Below are 19470 nucleotides of genomic sequence, written 5' to 3'. Positions count from 1 at the left end.
CCAACCTAAGACCGATGTGTCTTGTATACAGCCATACTTGGCCGTCTAATCAGATCCAGCCTAAGACCGATGTGTCTTGTATACAGCCATACTTGGCCGTCTCATCAGATCCAGCCTAAGACCGATGTGTCTTGTATACAGCCATACTTGGCCGCCCGTCTCATCAGATCCATCCTAAGACCGATGTGCCTTGTATACAGCCATACTTGGCCGCCCGTCTCATCAGATCCAACCTAAGACCGATGTGCCTTGTATACAGCCATACTTGGCCGCCCGTCTCATCAGATCCAACCTAAGACCGATGTGTCTTGTATACAGCCATACTTTGCCGTCTCATCAGATCCATCCTAAGACCGATGTGTCTTGTATACAGCCATACTTGGCCGTCTAATCAGATCCAACCTAAGACCGATGTGTCTTGTATACAGCCATACTTGGCCGTCTAATCAGATCCAGCCTAAGACCGATGTGTCTTGTATACAGCCATACTTGGCCGTCTCATCAGATCCAGCCTAAGACCGATGTGTCTTGTATACAGCCATACTTGGCCGCCCGTCTCATCAGATCCAACCTAAGACCGATGTGCCTTGTATACAGCCATACTTGGCCGTCTCATCAGATCCAGCCTAAGACCGATGTGTCTTGTATACAGCCATACTTGGCCGTCTAATCAGATGCAGCCTAAGACCGATGTGTCTTGTATGCAGCCATACTTGGCCGCCCGTCTCATTAGATCCAACCTAAGACCGATGTCTTGTATACAAGTTAACACATTTTATGACCTGTGTTAGAGTGCGTGTGTTACTGTCTTTTTTTCCCTCTCGTTGTGAGTTTTTGTGCGTGCCATTTAGCAACAGTTCTACAAAATGACGTGTGTTACTATTTTTACGTAGCCTGTGTTGCCAACTAATGCCAAGAGCACAGTGCGGCAAGAAAATATAACCCAGTTATTGCCCTTTGTAAACGTTGAGCGGTCAGTAGAAAACCTCCAACATTTTACAATGACCGACAAGACAAGCCTGTAGTAGAACTAGATATGAGCAAGACACCATGTTTGTACTAGATCCCCACATTCCAACGTTTCACCAAAACCTGATTCTAGGTACTGTGTTGTTGTTAGTATGGGACATTTTATTGTTACTTTAGTCTGTTTACTAGAAAAACGTGGACACGTTTGTGTTTTCCCCACTAGTAGCCAGGACTTGAAACACTTGTATGGCTAGCTGTGTGAATACAGATCGTGTGCTGGGACACGGGTCTGTGCTGACACATCGAACTGCTGGCTTACAGTAGGGTGGCAGCAATCAACAAACACAGCTCTAAATAAAACCTCATGTGTCTCCTATCATCTTTATAATGGGATTAGAATCAAGTCTACTGATACAGTAGACCTTGCACCTGTTTAAAGCCTATCTTTACAATACTAAACTACTAATGAAGTGATTTCTGAGTCAACACTACATCATTATGGTGTGTATTTGTAACCTGCTATAAATATCTGGTTTGATGAAACAATCAGGAAGTTTTTCTTCTAAAATATAAACAGGATATGATAAAGGTTAAAGGTTAAATCTAACCAGCCCCAATACCAGCTGACCAATGTGGCTGTCATTTGATCAACCACACACTCTGTGAGACATGTATTAGGTGGTGAAGTCTACCATCAAATGATAAAGGTTAAAGGTTAAATCTAACCAGCCCCAATACCAGCTGACCAATGTGGCTGTCATCTGATCAACCACACACTCTGTGAGACATGTATTAGCTGGTGAAGTCTGCCATCAAATGAGCTGTTTTTGTTGTCACTGTGCAGCCCCTCTCCCTCTCCAAACAAAACACTTATCTGTTGCTTATGTTTTGTTACTACATGCATCCTTCAGTATCCAGCACATTATAGTATACATGCCTAGACCAGGGGGGAGGGGGTGATCATTTAATTTTTTCAACCTTGGGAAATTAATGGACATTTTTTTTTAAAATAATAACTTGATAGAGAGAGAGAAAACTGTTTACAATAACTATGAAGGTATGAAGCTAATGAGATGATGTAATCATGGGAACTGTCCCCAGCCCCAATTCACAAAGCTGAGCAAAAGTTTACCTGTCTTACCTTGTGTTGGGATGCCATTATTGGAGACTTTGTGTCAACAAACCCTGGAGCACCATGTCAAAACAAATGAGCCCACTCATGTTTTTATTATCAGAGAGATAAACAATGGCTGTGTTTAAACAATCCATTGTATAGGCATCTTGTTATTTAGGCTCATACTTGTCACTGCTGTTGTGTTGGTTAGATTTATTTTGATGTTGTAGACTCTTAGGTGCAGTATAGCTGATGTATACATGATCAGATGATAGGATGCATATCATTTTTTAATGAAGTCGCTACACAAAAAAAAAAGCCACTTTTTTAATTCTGGTAATTGTCTCATGTAAGAAGGCAATGTTTTTCTAAGGTTTTCTTGACACTTGGTGATTCATATTCATGCAGACATTTCTTGCTGTAATTTGATAGCCAATTTTTTTTCTTCACATTTAGGACACAGCCACACTTCACAATCTAATATGGCCTTTCATGGGCGAGACAAGTCAAGGACAGGAGGGGTAGGATTTTTTTACTCCTAGTCTTCTGTTGGGGTAAACTGTTGTGTGGGAAAGGGGAGGGGGCATATTTTACATGTGTGGGCAGGGGGTAATTGGCTTTTTTTTCTCTAAATTATGTAGGGGGGGGGGGGGGCTGCATTATTCTAATTGTGGTGCTGGTAACTTGGGAGGGGGGCTATTTACTTTTATGTGAAATGGTAATTAATTATGGAGACTGGATATTTAATTTTAGTTATGTTTTTTTCATAACAATTATGTGGGGTGGTAGGGCAGTGTATGTTTACTTTTAGTGGTTTTTTGGTTAAACTATTTTGAGATTTTGAGGTGGGGGGTGTTTAAGTTATGTAATGGTAAGTAATTAGAACAGTTGGTAGCCTGACACATGAAAGACTATTTCAAGTACATTTGTTGGCCTAGTAAAATTATTATTGTTGCTGTATGGGACTAAGGAAGGGACCAATAGTGTATATCACATAGTAAAGACATGTTTTTTCTTGTTGTCTTCAAGCTGGGAAGGCTCGTAGTGGATTCTTTTTGCTGGTCAAATCTCTTTTGATGGCTTGGTAGTCAGGGTGGACTCGTGTGTTGAAGAAAATATAAGCAGCAACATCTGACTTTGGTAACATTACCACACCATCCCACCTGACTACCACCAAACACAAACCTAACATTCCTCTGTATGACAGTGTATGACACCATGCAATAACTAGGATGCCATATCCCCACAGGATCCTGATGAATCCATACCCCTGACATCAGATCAAGATGGGATGAACCTGGACTCAACACCCAGTTCAGGCTCTCTAGTAGCTGAAATCCTTGCCAATGGTGCAGAGGATGGCCCTCCAAGAAGCCTTATCATGCGCTCTGTCAGCACAGAGCCCATCATATCAAGGGGTGTAACTCTAGACGATGAAAATGTTACCCGCCTCTCTTTCCTTCATGATGAGGTACAGAATACAGCTTCATACAGTTTGATGTTTTAAAACTTTATTTAGAATACATTTATTCAATATCTATTGTTATAAAAATCTTATAAGAGATGTTATCTGTCAAATTTGAAATAAAACATCTAATAAGTTAGTACAACTTTGTGTCCTAAGCTAATGAGTTAAAATGTTGTTCTCAATGTGTGGTCCAGGTGGAAAAGATCTTTGACACAGACTGGAGATATGACAGCACAACTCTGACCACAGATCCCAACTCTAAAGCTCAGGCCCTGAACTTGATGGGCAGAGAGAGCAGCAAGTTGTCCCTGTCTGAGTCCTACCATGTGGATGAGGCTGAGTACTCCAGTAGGTCTACACACTCTTCACATTTGCTGTTCATCTTACTTCTTTTTCTCTAAGCTCAATTCAAATCTCAAATAGGCATTGTAAATTGTTGAAACAAATATCTTTTTAAATTCTGCTTGTTAAACTTGCACATTTTCTTGTTAAATAATAGAAAGAAAAATTGAATGAATTAAAAAATTGGTGATGGTATTTCATTGTTTGAACTCTACAAAACTTACATTTTGGTATGTTGTTGTCAGGACATCGCAAAGTCTCGTACCCACACATCCATCAACCATTGAGGTCTCTCTCCAACAAGTCTCTCAGCAAATCTCACAAGTCTCACAAGGAGAAAAAGAAGGCAAAAAAGAAGAAAAAGAAAGAAAAACTGAGGAGTTTTCCATCCCAAGGGGCAATCAAGAGCCCCACCATACCTGAAGAGGAAGAAGAACACTTTGACCCAGTGGATGATGATTCTGTAAGTGGACATATACACTGTACATCTTGTGACAGTACTCACTTTCTTGAATGTTACTAATAACTTTTTAATTTGCCTGTAACACCTATTCTTATGTTATGTATAGCTGATAAGGAAACTATAAAAACAGTTACAATTTATTTCATTAATGTTATAGTTAGAATGTTTTTTTATATCTGACTTTCCTAAATTAATGGCTGTATTTTCATTGTAATAGTTAGATGAATGTGTTGTGCCATATTTCAGGATTCTGGGAGTAGCTCTGTTACTGATGATGATGAATATGATGAAGAGTATAATAGAGAAACTGAAGGGGACGTCTCATCCAAGCAAGAGCCGTATGAGACAACTATAGAGCTGAAGATCCAACCAGCCACACCAAGCCCAGCAGATGAGAGAGACATTCAGCTGGACCAGTCCAAGCTAGCACAACCACGGCCTAAAGATGCTGTGAGTTGTTGGGCTGTTTTTTCTTATTGCAGTCATCAATCTGTGTCTCATAAATTTATGTATTAAATGCTTTTCATGTTTGTAAACAATCTTCAGTAAATATGAATGTTTTGTGTTTATTACCAAATATTAGTATCATCTGGTAGTAATGTTAGCACCATTATGTTAGTAAATTTAATTTTAAATCTTGCTGAGTTGGACTTGTTTAAAAAATGTACAATCACTGTTTTGAAAATGTTTTTTGATTCTCCCCCTAGGTTGACTTTTTTATCGGTGCAGATTTTCCATCTCCAATATCAGAGAGCCAGGAGCAGCCTTTCCCTGTGGCTTCCACCCCATTCATTGAGTCCCAGCCAGCCTCCAGCAGTGTGCAGGCAGCATCAGATGAGGAGACTGGCTTCATGTCTGACCCTGGCCTCTCTTCCTTCAGTGAAGAGATTGCCTTACAGACACTGAAGAAAAGTTTGTCTGAGGATCCAGGCAATTTCAACAGCAAGCAGGAAGTGGAGGAAGCCACGCCCTCGTTCCGTCCAGCCTACTTGGCCCTGGATGTGGCAGATGACAGAGGGACCCCATCTCCCATGGCGCACATGCCACCCAGGGAGCAAAGTTTGACAGGGAAAGTCACATTTGTTGTTGGTAAGTTGACCAGCCATAGGTTAGGGTTAGGATATGGGCTTAGGATAGGGTTATTGTTACTGCTAGAATGTTACTTACAAGGCTTAGGGCAGTAATAATTTTTCTGTAGCTTCATAACTCAAGCATCCACGAAACAAAGAACAAAACCAACATTTTCATGGTTGATTTTTTAATGTAGCTTTGCAGAAAATCTAGCTACTTAAATATTTTGATTTGTACTAAGCTTCATTGCCCGTTAGTAATTCTATTTTTAATATATTTGTCCTTATTTGCGTGAACAAGTTGAGACTGCATTAAAGATATTTTGAGCAGGTGATGACTCCAGCTACCCCAGCTATGCAGCCTTTCAAACCCAGATGGCTGGCACAGTACCTGATGTAGAGCAAGGTGGGGAGCCGTCTGGGGGAGATGAAGAGGATGATGATGACGACAAGGAGAATGTGTGGAAGAGAAAGAAAAGGAGAGATTCTGGGGGGCATAGGAGGGGCAGTACTGAAGGCTACACACAAGAGTCCGAGACCCATGACTTGCAGCGTGTTCCAAGGTAAGGTTTCTCAATAGGCTGGTTCCTGGGTAATATTTGAAGGTTTCTCAATAGTTCCTGGGTAATATTTGAAGGTATCTCAATAGGCTGGTTCCTGGGTAATATTTGAAGGTATCTCAATAGTTCCTGGGTAATATTTGAAGGTTTCTCAATAGTTCCTGGGTAACATTTGAAGGTTTCTCAATAGTTCCTGGGTAATATTTGAAGGTATCTCAATAGGCTGGTTCCTGGGTAATATTTGAAGGTATCTCAATAGTTCCTGGGTAATATTTGAAGGTTTCTCAATAGTTCCTGGGTAACATTTGAAGGTTTCTCAATAGTTCCTGGGTAATATTTGAAGGTATCTCAATAGGCTGGTTCCTGGGTAATATTTGAAGGTATCTCAATAGTTCCTGGGTAATATTTGAAGGTTTCTCAATAGTTCCTGGGTAACATTTGAAGGTTTCTCAATAGTTCCTGGGTAATATTTGAAGGTATCTCAATAGGCTGGTTCCTGGGTAATATTTGAAGGTATCTCAATAGTTCCTGGGTAATATTTGAAGGTTTCTCAATAGTTCCTGGGTAATATTTGAAGGTATCTCAATAGTTCCTGGGTAATATTTGAAGGTATCTCAATAGTTCCTGGGTGATATTTGAAGGTATCTCAATAGTTCCTGGGTAACATTTGAAGGTTTCTCAATAGTTCCTGGGTAATATTTGAAGGTTTCTCAATAGTTCCTGGGTAATATTTGAAGGTATCTCAATAGTTCCTGGGTAATATTTGAAGGTATCTCAATAGTTCCTGGGTAATATGTGAAGGTATCTCAATAGTTCCTGGGTAATATTTGAAGGTATCTCAATAGTTCCTGGGTAATATTTGAAGGTTTCTCAATAGTTCCTGGGTGATATTTGAAGGTATCTCAATAGTTCCTGGGTGATATTTGAAGGTATCTCAATAGTTCCTGGGTAATATTTGAAGGTATCTCAATAGTTCCTGGGTAATATTTGAAGGTATCTCAATAGTTCCTGGGTAATATTTGAAGGTATCTCAATAGTTCCTGGGTAATATTTGAAGGTTTCTCAATAGTTCCTGGGTGATATTTGAAGGTATCTCAATAGTTCCTGGGTGATATTTGAAGGTATCTCAATAGTTCCTGGGTAATATTTGAAGGTTTCTCAATAGTTCCTGGGTAATATTTGAAGGTTTCTCAATAGTTCCTGGGTAATATTTGAAGGTATCTCAATAGTTCCTGGGTAATATTTGAAGGTATCTCAATAGTTCCTGGGTAACATTTGAAGGTTTCTCAATAGTTCCTGGGTAATATTTGAAGGTTTCTCAATAGTTCCTGGGTAATATTTGAAGGTATCTCAATAGTTCCTGGGTAACATTTGAAGGTTTCTCAATAGTTCCTGGGTAATATTTGAAGGTATCTCAATAGTTCCTGGGTAATATTTGAAGGTATCTCAATAGTTCCTGGGTAACATTTGAAGGTTTCTCAATAGTTCCTGGGTAATATTTGAAGGTATCTCAATAGTTCCTGGGTAACATTTGAAGGTTTCTCAATAGTTCCTGGGTAACATTTGAAGGTATCTCAATAGTTCCTGGGTAATATTTGAAGGTTTCTCAATAGTTCCTGGGTAATATTTGAAGGTATCTCAATAGTTCCTGGGTAATATTTGAAGGTATCTCAATAGTTCCTGGGTAATATTTGAAGGTATCTCAATAGTTCCTGGGTAATATTTGAAGGTATCTCAATAGTTCCTGGGTAATATTTGAAGGTATCTCAATAGGCTGGTTCCTGGGTAATATTTGAAGGTATCTCAATAGGCTGGTTCCTGGGTAATATTTGAAGGTATCTCAATAGTTCCTGGGTAATATTTGAAGGTATCTCAATAGGCTGGTTCCTGGGTAATATTTGAAGGTATCTCAATAGGCTGGTTCCTGGGTAATATTTGAAGGTATCTCAATAGTTCCTGGGTAATATTTGAAGGTATCTCAATAGTTCCTGGGTAATATTTGAAGGTTTCTCAATAGTTCTTGGGTGATATTTGAAGGTTTCTCAATAGTTCCTGGGTAATATTTGAAGGTTTCTCAATAGTTCCTGGGTAATATTTGAAGGTATCTCAATAGTTCCTGGGTAATATTTGAAGGTTTCTCAATAGTTCCTGGGTAATATTTGAAGGTATCTCAATAGTTCCTGGGTAATATTTGAAGGTATCTCAATAGTTCCTGGGTAATATTTGAAGGTTTCTCAATAGTTCCTGGGTAACATTTGAAGGTTTCTCAATAGTTCCTGGGTAATATTTGAAGGTATCTCAATAGGCTGGTTCCTGGGTAATATTTGAAGGTTTCTCAATAGTTCCTGGGTAATATTTGAAGGTATCTCAATAGTTCCTGGGTAATATTTGAAGGTATCTCAATAGGCTGGTTCCTGGGTAATATTTGAAGGTATCTCAATAGTTCCTGGGTATTATTTGATAACAAAGACTTTTCTGTAAGAAGATTGTTAAAGTAGTCATTCTTGGGGAATTTTTTATCTGGAAAAAAAAGATTAGAGTAGGACATCGGTCAGCTAGTTTATTATCTCATGTGTCCGCTGTATGGTTTGTTTCAGTGTGGAGGGTAGTCAGTCAACTCGCTCATCAAAGCGCCGTCATCACCATCATCATGAGCATTTTCATCGAGAGGATTTAATCATGAGACGTCAGAAGGGGAGCGAGGTGAAGCTGGACCAGACATTCAAGAAGTCACCCACAGAAATAGAGGAGGCCTCCATGTTGTACAAGTCTGATTTAGATGAGATGGCCAGTAAGTTGTCTGTCTTGTTTCAACTCTAAACATCATGGCTAAATATACAACCTTTAAATGGTGTACAAGATTTAGATGAGATGGCCAGTAAGTTGTCTGTCTTGTTTCAACTCTAAACATCATGGCTAAATATACAACCTTTAAATGGTGTACAAGATTTAGATGAGATGGCCAGTAAGTTATCTGTCTTGTTTCAACTCTATAAGTCATGGCTAAATATACAACCTTTAAATGGTGTACAAGATTTAGATGAGATGGCCAGTAAGTTATCTGTCTTGTTTCAACTCTATAAGTCATGGCTAAATATACAATCTTTAAATGGTGTATAAGATTTAGATGAGATGGCCAGTAAGTCTTTAGTCCTCTTGTTTCAACTGTATAAGTCATGGCTAAATATACAGTCTTTAAATGGTGTACAAGATTTAGATGAGATGGCCAGTAAGTTATCTGTCTTGTTTCAACTCTAAACATCATGGCTAAATATACAATCTTTAAATGGTGTACAAGATTTAGATGAGATGGCCAGTAAGTTATCTGTCTTGTTTCAACTCTATAAGTCATGGCTAAATATACAACCTTTAAATGGTGTACAAGATTTAGATGAGATGGCCAGTAAGTTATCTGTCTTGTTTCAACTCTAGAAGTCATGGCTAAATATACAATCTTTAAATGGTGTACAAGATTTAGATGAGATGGCCAGTAAGTTGTCTGTCCTCTTGTCTCAACTCTATAAGTCATGGCTAAATATACAACCTTTAAATGGTGTACAAGATTTAGATGAGATGGCCAGTAAGTTGTCTGTCTTGTTTCAACTTTAAACATCATGGCTAAATATACAACCTTTAAATGGTGTACAAGATTTAGATGAGATGGCCAGTAAGTTATCTGTCTTGTTTCAACTCTAAACATCATGGCTAAATATACAATCTTTAAATGGTGTACAAGATTTAGATGAGATGGCCAGTAAGTTATCTGTCTTGTTTCAACTCTAGAAGTCATGGCTAAATATACAATCTTTAAATGGTGTACAAGATTTAGATGAGATGGCCAGTAAGTTATCTGTCTTGTTTCAACTCTAGAAGTCATGGCTAAATATACAACCTTTAAATGGTGTACAAGATTTAGATGAGATGGCCAGTAAGTTGTCTGTCTTGTTTCAACTCTAGAAGTCATGGCTAAATATACAACCTTTAAATGGTGTACAAGATTTAGATGAGATGGCCAGTAAGTTATCTGTCTTGTTTCAACTCTATAAGTCATGGCTAAATATACAACCTTTAAATGGTGTACAAGATTTAGATGAGATGGCCAGTAAGTTGTCTGTCTTGTTTCAACTCTAGAAGTCATGGCTAAATATACAACCTTTAAATGGTGTACAAGATTTAGATGAGATGGCCAGTAAGTTGTCTGTCTTGTTTCAACTCTAGAAGTCATGGCTAAATATACAACCTTTAAATGGTGTACAAGATTTAGATGAGATGGCCAGTAAGTAGTCTGTCTTGTTTCAACTCTAGAAGTCATGGCTAAATATACAACCTTTAAATGGTGTACAAGATTTAGATGAGATGGCCAGTAAGTTGTCTGTCTTGTTTCAACTCTAGAAGTCATGGCTAAATATACAACCTTTAAATGGTGTACAAGATTTAGATGAGATGGCCAGTAAGTTGTCTGTCTTGTTTCAACTCTAGAAGTCATGGCTAAATATACAACCTTTAAATGGTGTACAAGATTTAGATGAGATGGCCAGTAAGTTGTCTGTCTTGTTTCAACTCTATAAGTCATGGCTAAATATACAGTCTTTAAATGGTGTACAAGATTTAGATGAGATGGCCAGTAAGTTGTCTGTCCTCTTGTTTCAGCTCTATAAGTCATGGCTAAATATACAACCTTTAAATGGTGTACAAGATTTAGATGAGATGGCCAGTAAGTTGTCTGTCTTGTTTCAACTCTATAAGTCATGGCTAAATATACAACCTTTAAATGGTGTACAAGATTTAGATGAGATGGCCAGTAAGTTGTCTGTCCTCTTGTTTCAGCTCTATAAGTCATGGCTAAATATACAACCTTTAAATGGTGTACAAGATTTAGATGAGATGGCCAGTAAGTTGTCTGTCCTCTTGTTTCAGCTCTATAAGTCATGGCTAAATATACAACCTTTAAATGGTGTACAAGATTTAGATGAGATGGCCAGTAAGTTGTCTGTCTTGTTTCAACTCTAGAAGTCATGGCTAAATATACAACCTTTAAATGGTGTACAAGATTTAGATGAGATGGCCAGTAAGTTATCTGTCTTGTTTCAACTCTATAAGTCATGGCTAAATATACAACCTTTAAATGGTGTACAAGATTTAGATGAGATGGCCAGTAAGTTGTCTGTCTTGTTTCAACTCTATAAGTCATGGCTAGATATACAACCTTTAAATGGTGTACAAGATTTAGATGAGATGGCCAGTAAGTTATCTGTCTTGTTTCAACTCTATAAGTCATGGCTAAATATACAACCTTTAAATGGTGTACAAGATTTAGATGAGATGGCCAGTAAGTTGTCTGTCTTGTTTCAACTCTAAACATCATGGCTAAATATACAACCTTTAAATGGTGTACAAGATTTAGATGAGATGGCCAGTAAGTTATCTGTCTTGTTTCAACTCTAGAAGTCATGGCTAAATATACAGCCTTTAAATGGTGTACAAGATTTAGATGAGATGGCCAGTAAGTTATCTGTCTTGTTTCAACTGTATAAGTCATGGCTAAATATACAGCCTTTAAATGGTGTACAAGATTTAGATGAGATGGCCAGTAAGTTGTCTGTCTTGTTTCAACTCTATAAGTCATGGCTAAATATACAGCCTTTAAATGGTGTACAAGATTTAGATGAGATGGCCAGTAAGTAGTCTGTCTTGTTTCAACTCTATAAGTCATGGGTAAATATACAGCCTTTAAATGGTGTACAAAATTTAGATGAGATGGCCAGTAAGTTATCTGTCCTCTTGTCTCAACTCTATTAGTCATTGCTAAACATACAATCTTTAAATGGTGTACAAGATTTAGATGAGATGGCCAGTAAGTTATCTGTCTTGTTTCAACTCTAAACATTATGGCTAAATATACAACCTTTAAATGGTGTACAAGATTTAGATGAGATGGCCAGTAAGTTGTCTGTCCTCTTGTCTCAACTCTATAAGTCATGGCTAAATATACAATCTTTAAATGGTGTACAAGATTTAGATGAGATGGCCAGTAAGTTATCTGTCTTGTTTTAACTCTATAAGTCATGGCTAAATATACAATCTTTAAATGGTGTACAAGATTTAGATGAGATGGCCAGTAAGTTGTCTGTCTTGTTTCAACTCTATAAGTCATGGCTAAATATACAACCTTTAAATGGTGTACAAGATTTAGATGAGATGGCCAGTAAGTTATCTGTCTTGTTTCAACTCTATAAGTCATGGCTAAATATACAACCTTTAAATGGTGTACAAGATTTAGATGAGATGGCCAGTAAGTCTTTAGTCCTCTTGTTTCAACTCTATAAGTCATGGCTAAATATACAACCTTTAAATAAACATGCTACACCAACTTTTCAAACCTTCCAGGTCACAGGTTTGAAGATCAACGAGGGATAAGACGACATAAAATTGCCCGCAGCAAAGGAGCTTTACGCTCCATTGTCCACATTGGCAAATCTCATCATATCAAAAAACATAAGGTGGTGAAAAAGTTTGACCACAGCCCACATGAGGTCAGTTGCATTTCTTCAGAACCCTTACCCTATGATATCAGGTTGGGTCTACTACACCATGGGCCATACAATAAAATGTGTAAATATCTGTAAATCTAACTCTGCATGCAGACAATAAACATCTCAGGGGACCAAAGACCAGTCCAACAAGACAAAGTTATCATAGTTTGTAACTAATTATTTAGAGAGATTAAATTTAGTTGCCAAAATGGGTTGGGAAAAAAATTCAGCTCATAGTCTGACCTTTATTGTGTTACCTCAGATGTTTGGGGGTGTAAGTTCTGTGCCAGAACAAATTTCAGCAACTGAGTCTAAATTCTGTGAATAGGCCCTGCAGTGTTACACAATGGTCGAGGCCTTGTATGTATCTTCTATGTGAATTATATTTGTGTCACATGCCTGAATATAATTGTACCAGCATGTGTTCTGGTTACTTGCAGGTGTTTGTGGAACTGGATGAGCTTCACATTGGTAGTGAGGATATGTGGGAGTGGAGAGAAAAGGCAAGATGGATCAAGTTTGAGGAGGATGTTGAGGAGGGGGCTGAGAGGTGGGGCAAGCCTCATGTAGCTTCACTCTCTTTCCATTCTCTGCTGGAGCTTAGGAGGGGTTTAGAGAATGGTTGGTTGCTTTTTTTTTTATCATTTGGTCATCTTTTTGTTCTCTGTTGGCATTCATTCAGTTGTAGAAACTACAAAGTGTGATGGCTGCGTCACCGCTCTGTGATATTTAGACATTTATTTAGCCAAATTGTATATAACTACTAGGTGTATAGGCTATGTCACTCTTTAATGAAAAGTGATACTTCAGACATTTATTTAGCCAAGTTGTATAATCTCCAATGTGAGAGGGCTATTGCCATGCCTGTGAGTTGACCACGAGTGTTCTGTTGAGCAGGTACTGTGCTGCTGGACCTGGAGGCCACAGACCTGACCTCCATCATCCACAACGTGACAGAAAACATGGTCATCAGGGACCTGGTAGAAGAGGAGGTCAAAGGAAAGCTGCTGCGAACACTACTGCTTAAACACAAGTAAGTCTGTCTGACATAGCACCTCTAGAGCATGGCGTCTGTCATTGATGAATGTTTGATATGTCTAGCTCATCACCATCATTATGGGTGTGTATTTGAAGAACAGCTGTGTTTAGATCTAAATCAACCCCAGTAGTGAAATGACATTAGATTTCAAAACATTTGTGTATGCTTTTATCTAGGTTTGGACAAACAGAATGCCATGTTTAAAAAGTTAATCAGGTCATTTTACGCAAAGCTCATGATCAATGAAAGGCTTTTCTTGAGTGTACTGGGTGGTCAGTGTAAAGTGACATCTTAAATAACCACTCATATATCATTTACTATGTTAATCTCATAAAAGCTTTTTAAATATGTTTTAGCTTGCTTATTGATGCATGCTTTGTTTTATACATTTATAAAACTAATTCAAGACAAAATCATAGCTATATACTTAATGTTTTCAGTATTGTATTTTATTTCTATTTGTTAAATATTTTCAAAATTTTGCTTGTATGTCTCACACGTTTCTTTTTTTAGAAAAGGTTTTTAAAAAAAAATATTCAGAGCATTGTACACTTTTTAATTGTTTTTATAAGTTTTATTTTTTAAAATGTATAATAGTTTTAGAAAAGATGAATTTATTTGTGTAACTGACATTTTGAATGTTGAAGATTCCATGTGTAGTGGCATTAACTTAAAGGACCAACTGCCTTTCTTGTTGATGCAAATCTAATGACCTTGTTGGATACTAAACATTTTCAGGCATGTGAGTGGTCGATCAGCTTTCCTGCGCCGTAATCCATCTTATTCTAACTTGACCAGTCTGGACAATGCAGGGAAAAGGTTCTTTTCTTTTTTTTATTTGGATTGTTGTTTCTTCAACCCAAAATGGTGGACGTGCTACTTAATTCAACCTTTGAATATAATTTGTAGAATTGCTTTATCCAAGTCAAAGGTGTCTGCCATTTTGAAGTTAGATGCAATGTTGTGGGCACATTGAAGTTAACACTGCGCATGTTGTCTTGTTGTTAGCTCCATTGATATCTCTGTCCCTGCATGGTAGTGTCCCACACAATCTTTGTTTTTTGACAGTACTAATACTTTCATTTATGTCTTCTTCATTAAAGCAGTTGAACTTACCCACACTTTTTTGGTTACTAGAATTTTAGTGAGAAAGTTAACATTTACCTGCTTGTTACTAGTTTTACTAGTGTATGCAAATGTTGCATGGTTTGCTTTTGTTGAGACATGTCATACATTCTAAACTTTTGAGTCATTTGTATTTTAAGAAAATTCTTATTACAGCATTCATTATCCTTTTAAAAAAGTAATATGAATATAATTTTTTGTTGAATCAGCAGTACAATAAAAATAAAGTAATGAAAGTAGTATGTCTCCAGTGCAGATCAAGAAATGTTTGATGAAATATTTAAGCTTGACTTTTAAGTTTACAATTCAACTTTTCACTTGACTGACTTTACAGTGGGTATTAGCCTGCTTGTTGCATCATACATTTACATAGATCAAGAAATGTTTGATGAAATATTTAAGCTTGACTTTTAAGGTTTACAATTCAACTTTTCACTTGACTGACTTTACAGTGGGTATTGGCCTGCTTGTTGCATCATACATTTACATAGATCAAGAAATGTTTGATGAAATATTTAAGCTTGACTTTTAAGGTTTACACCTCATTTTTCCACTTGATTGACTTTACAGTGGGTATTAGCCTGCTTGGTGCATCATACAAATATATAGACAAGAACTCCTTTAAGTAGATCACATTTTTTTTCAGTTTGGAAAATTATTTATTTGTATATGCAAACATAAGCTTCTATTTCTGTAGCATACAATACTCACTCAAAAGTTATTTTCTCCTCTAAAATGTATCTTTCACGTATGAATTTATCTTAATCATGAAATCTTTCTTCTACTAAATTCATTTCCATTTGTTTAAAGAAAGTGATAGTTGTTTCATATAAATCACTATGTTTAAGGCTATGCATTTGTTACCTTTATTTACTTTTGTTTCATATGCTTTGCTTATTAATGTTTTCTTCTGGTAAGAGGTTGAAGAATTTTATAATTTTTTCCCCTTTTGTTTTACTGCATTATGATTTTTAGATGTTGAATTTGATTTTTTAATAGGAAATACCTAGGAATATTTAAACTTTGTGAAATATTGTGAAACTGGGCCAAAAATGTTTTTCGTTAAAACTATCACATGTAGCAAGTTTGTTTATAATCTAATTACAATCAGCTGACACAGTAAGAATGGCAAGCTGTTGTTGAGTTGGGTTTATTATGTGCAATATGCATGCTGTTGTAAGACACAACAAGAGTTCATTAACTCAATACCAGTACACTACACCACATTGTGTATGTAACGCTCTTCCACATAGTACATCTAATACTGTATCATACTGTACCAGTTGGTGCATCTAATACTGTATCATATCAGTATGTGTAATACTGTACCACTTGGTGCATCTAATTCTATAACATTTGACAAACTAGACATTTCAGTATGTCTAGTACTGTACCACACTGTACATCTAATACTGTAACATTTGACAAACTAGACATTTCAGTATGTCTATAACATTGGTGTATCTAATGTGTAATCTCTACTGAGTGTAGCTACTAACAACTAAACAGCCTAAAAACTTTTTTTACTAAGAGATTTGTTTTTCTAACTTTGATTTCTCTGCTTTTGTTTTTAAATTAAATTTAAATGATATAGTGTGGATTACAATGGAGCTCATTGTGTGCCATTTTCTTGCACTGTATTATGTAGACTATAGCTATCTAAACTCTGGTTTCAAGTCATGTATTAGCAATGCATCACCATCACTTAACATAACTGGGTTTGTGAAATGATCACAGATGGTTGCTAAAAGAAATAAATAATTAACTCTTCTATAACGTAAACCATCCTTATCACCATGCATGCATTAAGCATTCAAATATCTATTCACTGTATCAAGGTTTTAACATTTTCTCAGTGAATAAAGGTGCATGTTAAATAAATCTGTGCTAGTGTAACTCTTGATATACTGCATTATTATTATGTTGATATACATGTGTTGCATTATTGTTAAATTGATGCATTGTGAATATCATGTACTCATTCAAAACCCTTGATAATTCCAATATACTGAGATTTTCCCAATGCTAATACAACGTCCACTCCACCTGTTGTAGACACCAGCAGAACAACGAGAAAGGCTTGTTGAACTCACTGTCCCAGAGCAGCTTTGGCTCCAACCTGGGACTCAGCAAGTCTGCCAGCACCACCTCTGTCATGGACAGGAAGAACAAAGACAACAAGGCTGCTGCCAAACTGGAGATGGTCAAAGTGGATGTGGATAACAATATGGTGAGTAGTTTACATGTGTACCCACCATGACAGTTGACTCTTCAGAGGTGTGCTCTTGTTTTGGCATGGTGTATTAGGGAACCAGCCTGATAGATGTGTGGAGAAACACAGCAAGTTGGGTATGATAGGATTCTGTCAAACTTTGCTCTGGTAGAAATACTTCAGTGGAATAGTAGAACATTAATGAAATTTATTTCCATTATAGAGATGATACTTGTAACTGTATAGCTATCTGATATACTGTTTGAACAGAGCCCCCACCCCCATTTATAAGACTATTTTGATCTGTTGAATGTAAAATGTACACTTACTGTATTGTCATATTAATTGAAGACAATTTGAACACCTATCAACTTGTCACATTGAAGACAATTTGATCAGTCTCAAATCCTTGTTTGCCACACCTCATAGGTTTTTACAAGTCAGTTTTATATGGAATGTTTTGAGTTTCAGTGTTTCTGAGAGGCTGAACTGTAGAACCCCAAGAATTACCAACGCATCTTTGTGATGTCTGCTATGGGTGGGGGCTTTGATTAGTTTTAGATACATACACAGACAGTCCATTCTTCTTAATGGCTTAGGTCTATCACTAGAATTACGGAGTCATAAAAATAATTGATGACAGATTCCTAACAACTTGAACATTTTTACATTTTTATTGTTCAATTTTACCAAATTTATTAAAATTGTTATTTTGATGGTTGATTTCCCCTTTTTGTAAGAAGAAACAATTATTGCCTTGTGTCTTCATCAAAGTTTACAAGAAAAACAATCACCTTGATTTATGTGTGTTTACATATATATATATATGTCATATTCTGTGAAGGAAAATAAAGCTTGTAATAATTGAATGTACATGGCTTTTGATTAATGCTTTGATGTCTTGAACGACTACTGTTTTAGCCTGCGCAGGAAGAAAGTTGTATGCTCTGTAGCAAGCAGGACTATGGTAGCATCAGTACCAAAGCTGATCTCAAACATCGCAAACGTGCTGCCCACAGAGACTGTCAGCCACATCACCATGTTAAACAAGCCAATGGTTACACACCGCTAGAAGGAACAAGGTGGCTCAGTGAAGCAAGTTCCAACCCAAAACTTTCACAATGTTTCTCTAGAGAGGAGTCACTAGAAGACTGTAGGCAGAGTTCTCTAACAGATAGGGATACAGATCAAGAGAGTGAGGTAGCTAACCTTAAGGAAAATGAGACCATAAATTCATATAAAGAGACTGATGCAACTAGTACTACGGAAAATGGGACAGTAACAACACATAAAGAAAATGATGAAACTAAGGAAAATGAGGCAGTCATTTCTCATAATGAAAGTGATGCAGATATCTTAAAAGAAAATGGGACAGTCATTTCTCATAATGAAAGTGATGCAGATATTTTAAAAGAAAATGGGACATTAGGTGCTCATACAGAAAATCTAAATGATAATCTTGAAGAAAAAGTTGTACCTGTATCTGAGCAAGAAGATGTTGTCCAACAAGAAGCCATCAATAAAAAAGATGATTTGGTAGAGGCCAGTGGTACATCACCAGGAAAAAGTTTGAGTGAACTTGCCTGTACACAGCCACAGACTTCCTCTATGGAACCTATTGTGGTAACCTCCATTTCATGGCTTCTTATTTTTGTTTGCATTGTACTTCAATATTTTTTTGGTTCTCTATATACCTAGCTCCTTAACAATAGACTTAAAATGTACATTGTATAAAAATGAAGTGGCTGATTATTTGAGTGCTCCCCATACATAACTTGGCTAATGCTGTATGGCTGCTCAGATAATGCTGCATGTAATTTGACAGACTACCATCATGCTTATCTTGAAGATTTTTGCAACACTCCAAATTTATTTTACCTCACTACAATTATTTAACTCAAAATCTTTTAACTGTTTGCCTAGAATGTGTTTGCCTAGAAAGTGTTTGCCTAGATTGTGTTTGCCTAGTATGTTTTGCCTTGAAAGTGTTTGCCTAGAATGTGTTTGCCTAGTATGTTTTTGCCTAATATATTTTTGCCTAGTATGTTTTTGCCTTGAAAGTGTTTCCTAGAATGTTTGCCTAGAATATGTTTGCCTAGGATCTGCTTATTTCCAAAGATGTGTACAGAAAGTGTCTTTACTATTGTTTGTTCCATGTTATATTTTCCCATTCTAGTTTTGACAGACTGTCCGATAGGTTCAGTTGTACCAGTATTGACTGTTGAATAGGTATATATTTTGTGTAGCTTGAAATTAGTTTTTTATAACCAACAAAAAAACAAATCCTGGTGATGTTGATACCACCCACTTGATATGAATTCCAGAGACCATCAATGTTATTTGATCTATGGTCTACTTTTGACTAGTAATTAAGATTTAAATTAATATATCTATATATTGTTTGACTGGATCTACTTATCAGCTTTCACTGTTGATTTTTACCTTGTTCAACCAATATAAGTGTTTTAGTTGATGTAGTATAAAATGTGTTGTAAAAATCATACAACCATTCTTTTAAGTTGTATACAACTAAAGTTAGATCCATAACACATGTAGAGTGCTGTAGTACACACTG

At 36.8% G+C, this 19470-nt stretch overlaps 1 protein-coding gene across 4 annotated transcripts in view; it reads left to right on the top strand.

Annotated features, from left to right (window-relative positions):
* The window catches only part of LOC131949257 (anion exchange protein 3), a 70600-nt gene that overhangs the window by 39040 nt on the left and 12090 nt on the right, over positions 1–19470 (top strand). For 3 of the 4 annotated variants that reach the window (XM_059311071.1, XM_059311069.1, XM_059311070.1), the window contains 13 exons: positions 2540–2604; positions 3333–3554; positions 3746–3899; positions 4139–4356; positions 4603–4806; positions 5064–5445; positions 5758–5989; positions 8584–8777; positions 12374–12519; positions 12960–13140; positions 13417–13552; positions 14297–14377; positions 16739–16913. In XM_059311071.1, coding sequence (XP_059167054.1) covers positions 2566–2604; positions 3333–3554; positions 3746–3899; positions 4139–4356; positions 4603–4806; positions 5064–5445; positions 5758–5989; positions 8584–8777; positions 12374–12519; positions 12960–13140; positions 13417–13552; positions 14297–14377; positions 16739–16913 — 2364 coding nt within the window. In that variant the 5' untranslated portion in view covers positions 2540–2565. The remainder of the gene's footprint in view (positions 1–2539; positions 2605–3332; positions 3555–3745; positions 3900–4138; positions 4357–4602; positions 4807–5063; positions 5446–5757; positions 5990–8583; positions 8778–12373; positions 12520–12959; positions 13141–13416; positions 13553–14296; positions 14378–16738; positions 16914–19470) is intronic. The other variant, XM_059311072.1, reaches the window with a different exon arrangement.

Source organism: Physella acuta, unplaced genomic scaffold (assembly GCF_028476545.2).
Source record: "Physella acuta isolate Inbredline_101_S28 unplaced genomic scaffold, ASM2847654v3 ptg000680l, whole genome shotgun sequence".
Taxonomy (NCBI): Eukaryota; Metazoa; Mollusca; class Gastropoda; family Physidae; genus Physella; species Physella acuta.
This window is presented reverse-complemented; position numbering and strand designations above follow the sequence as displayed.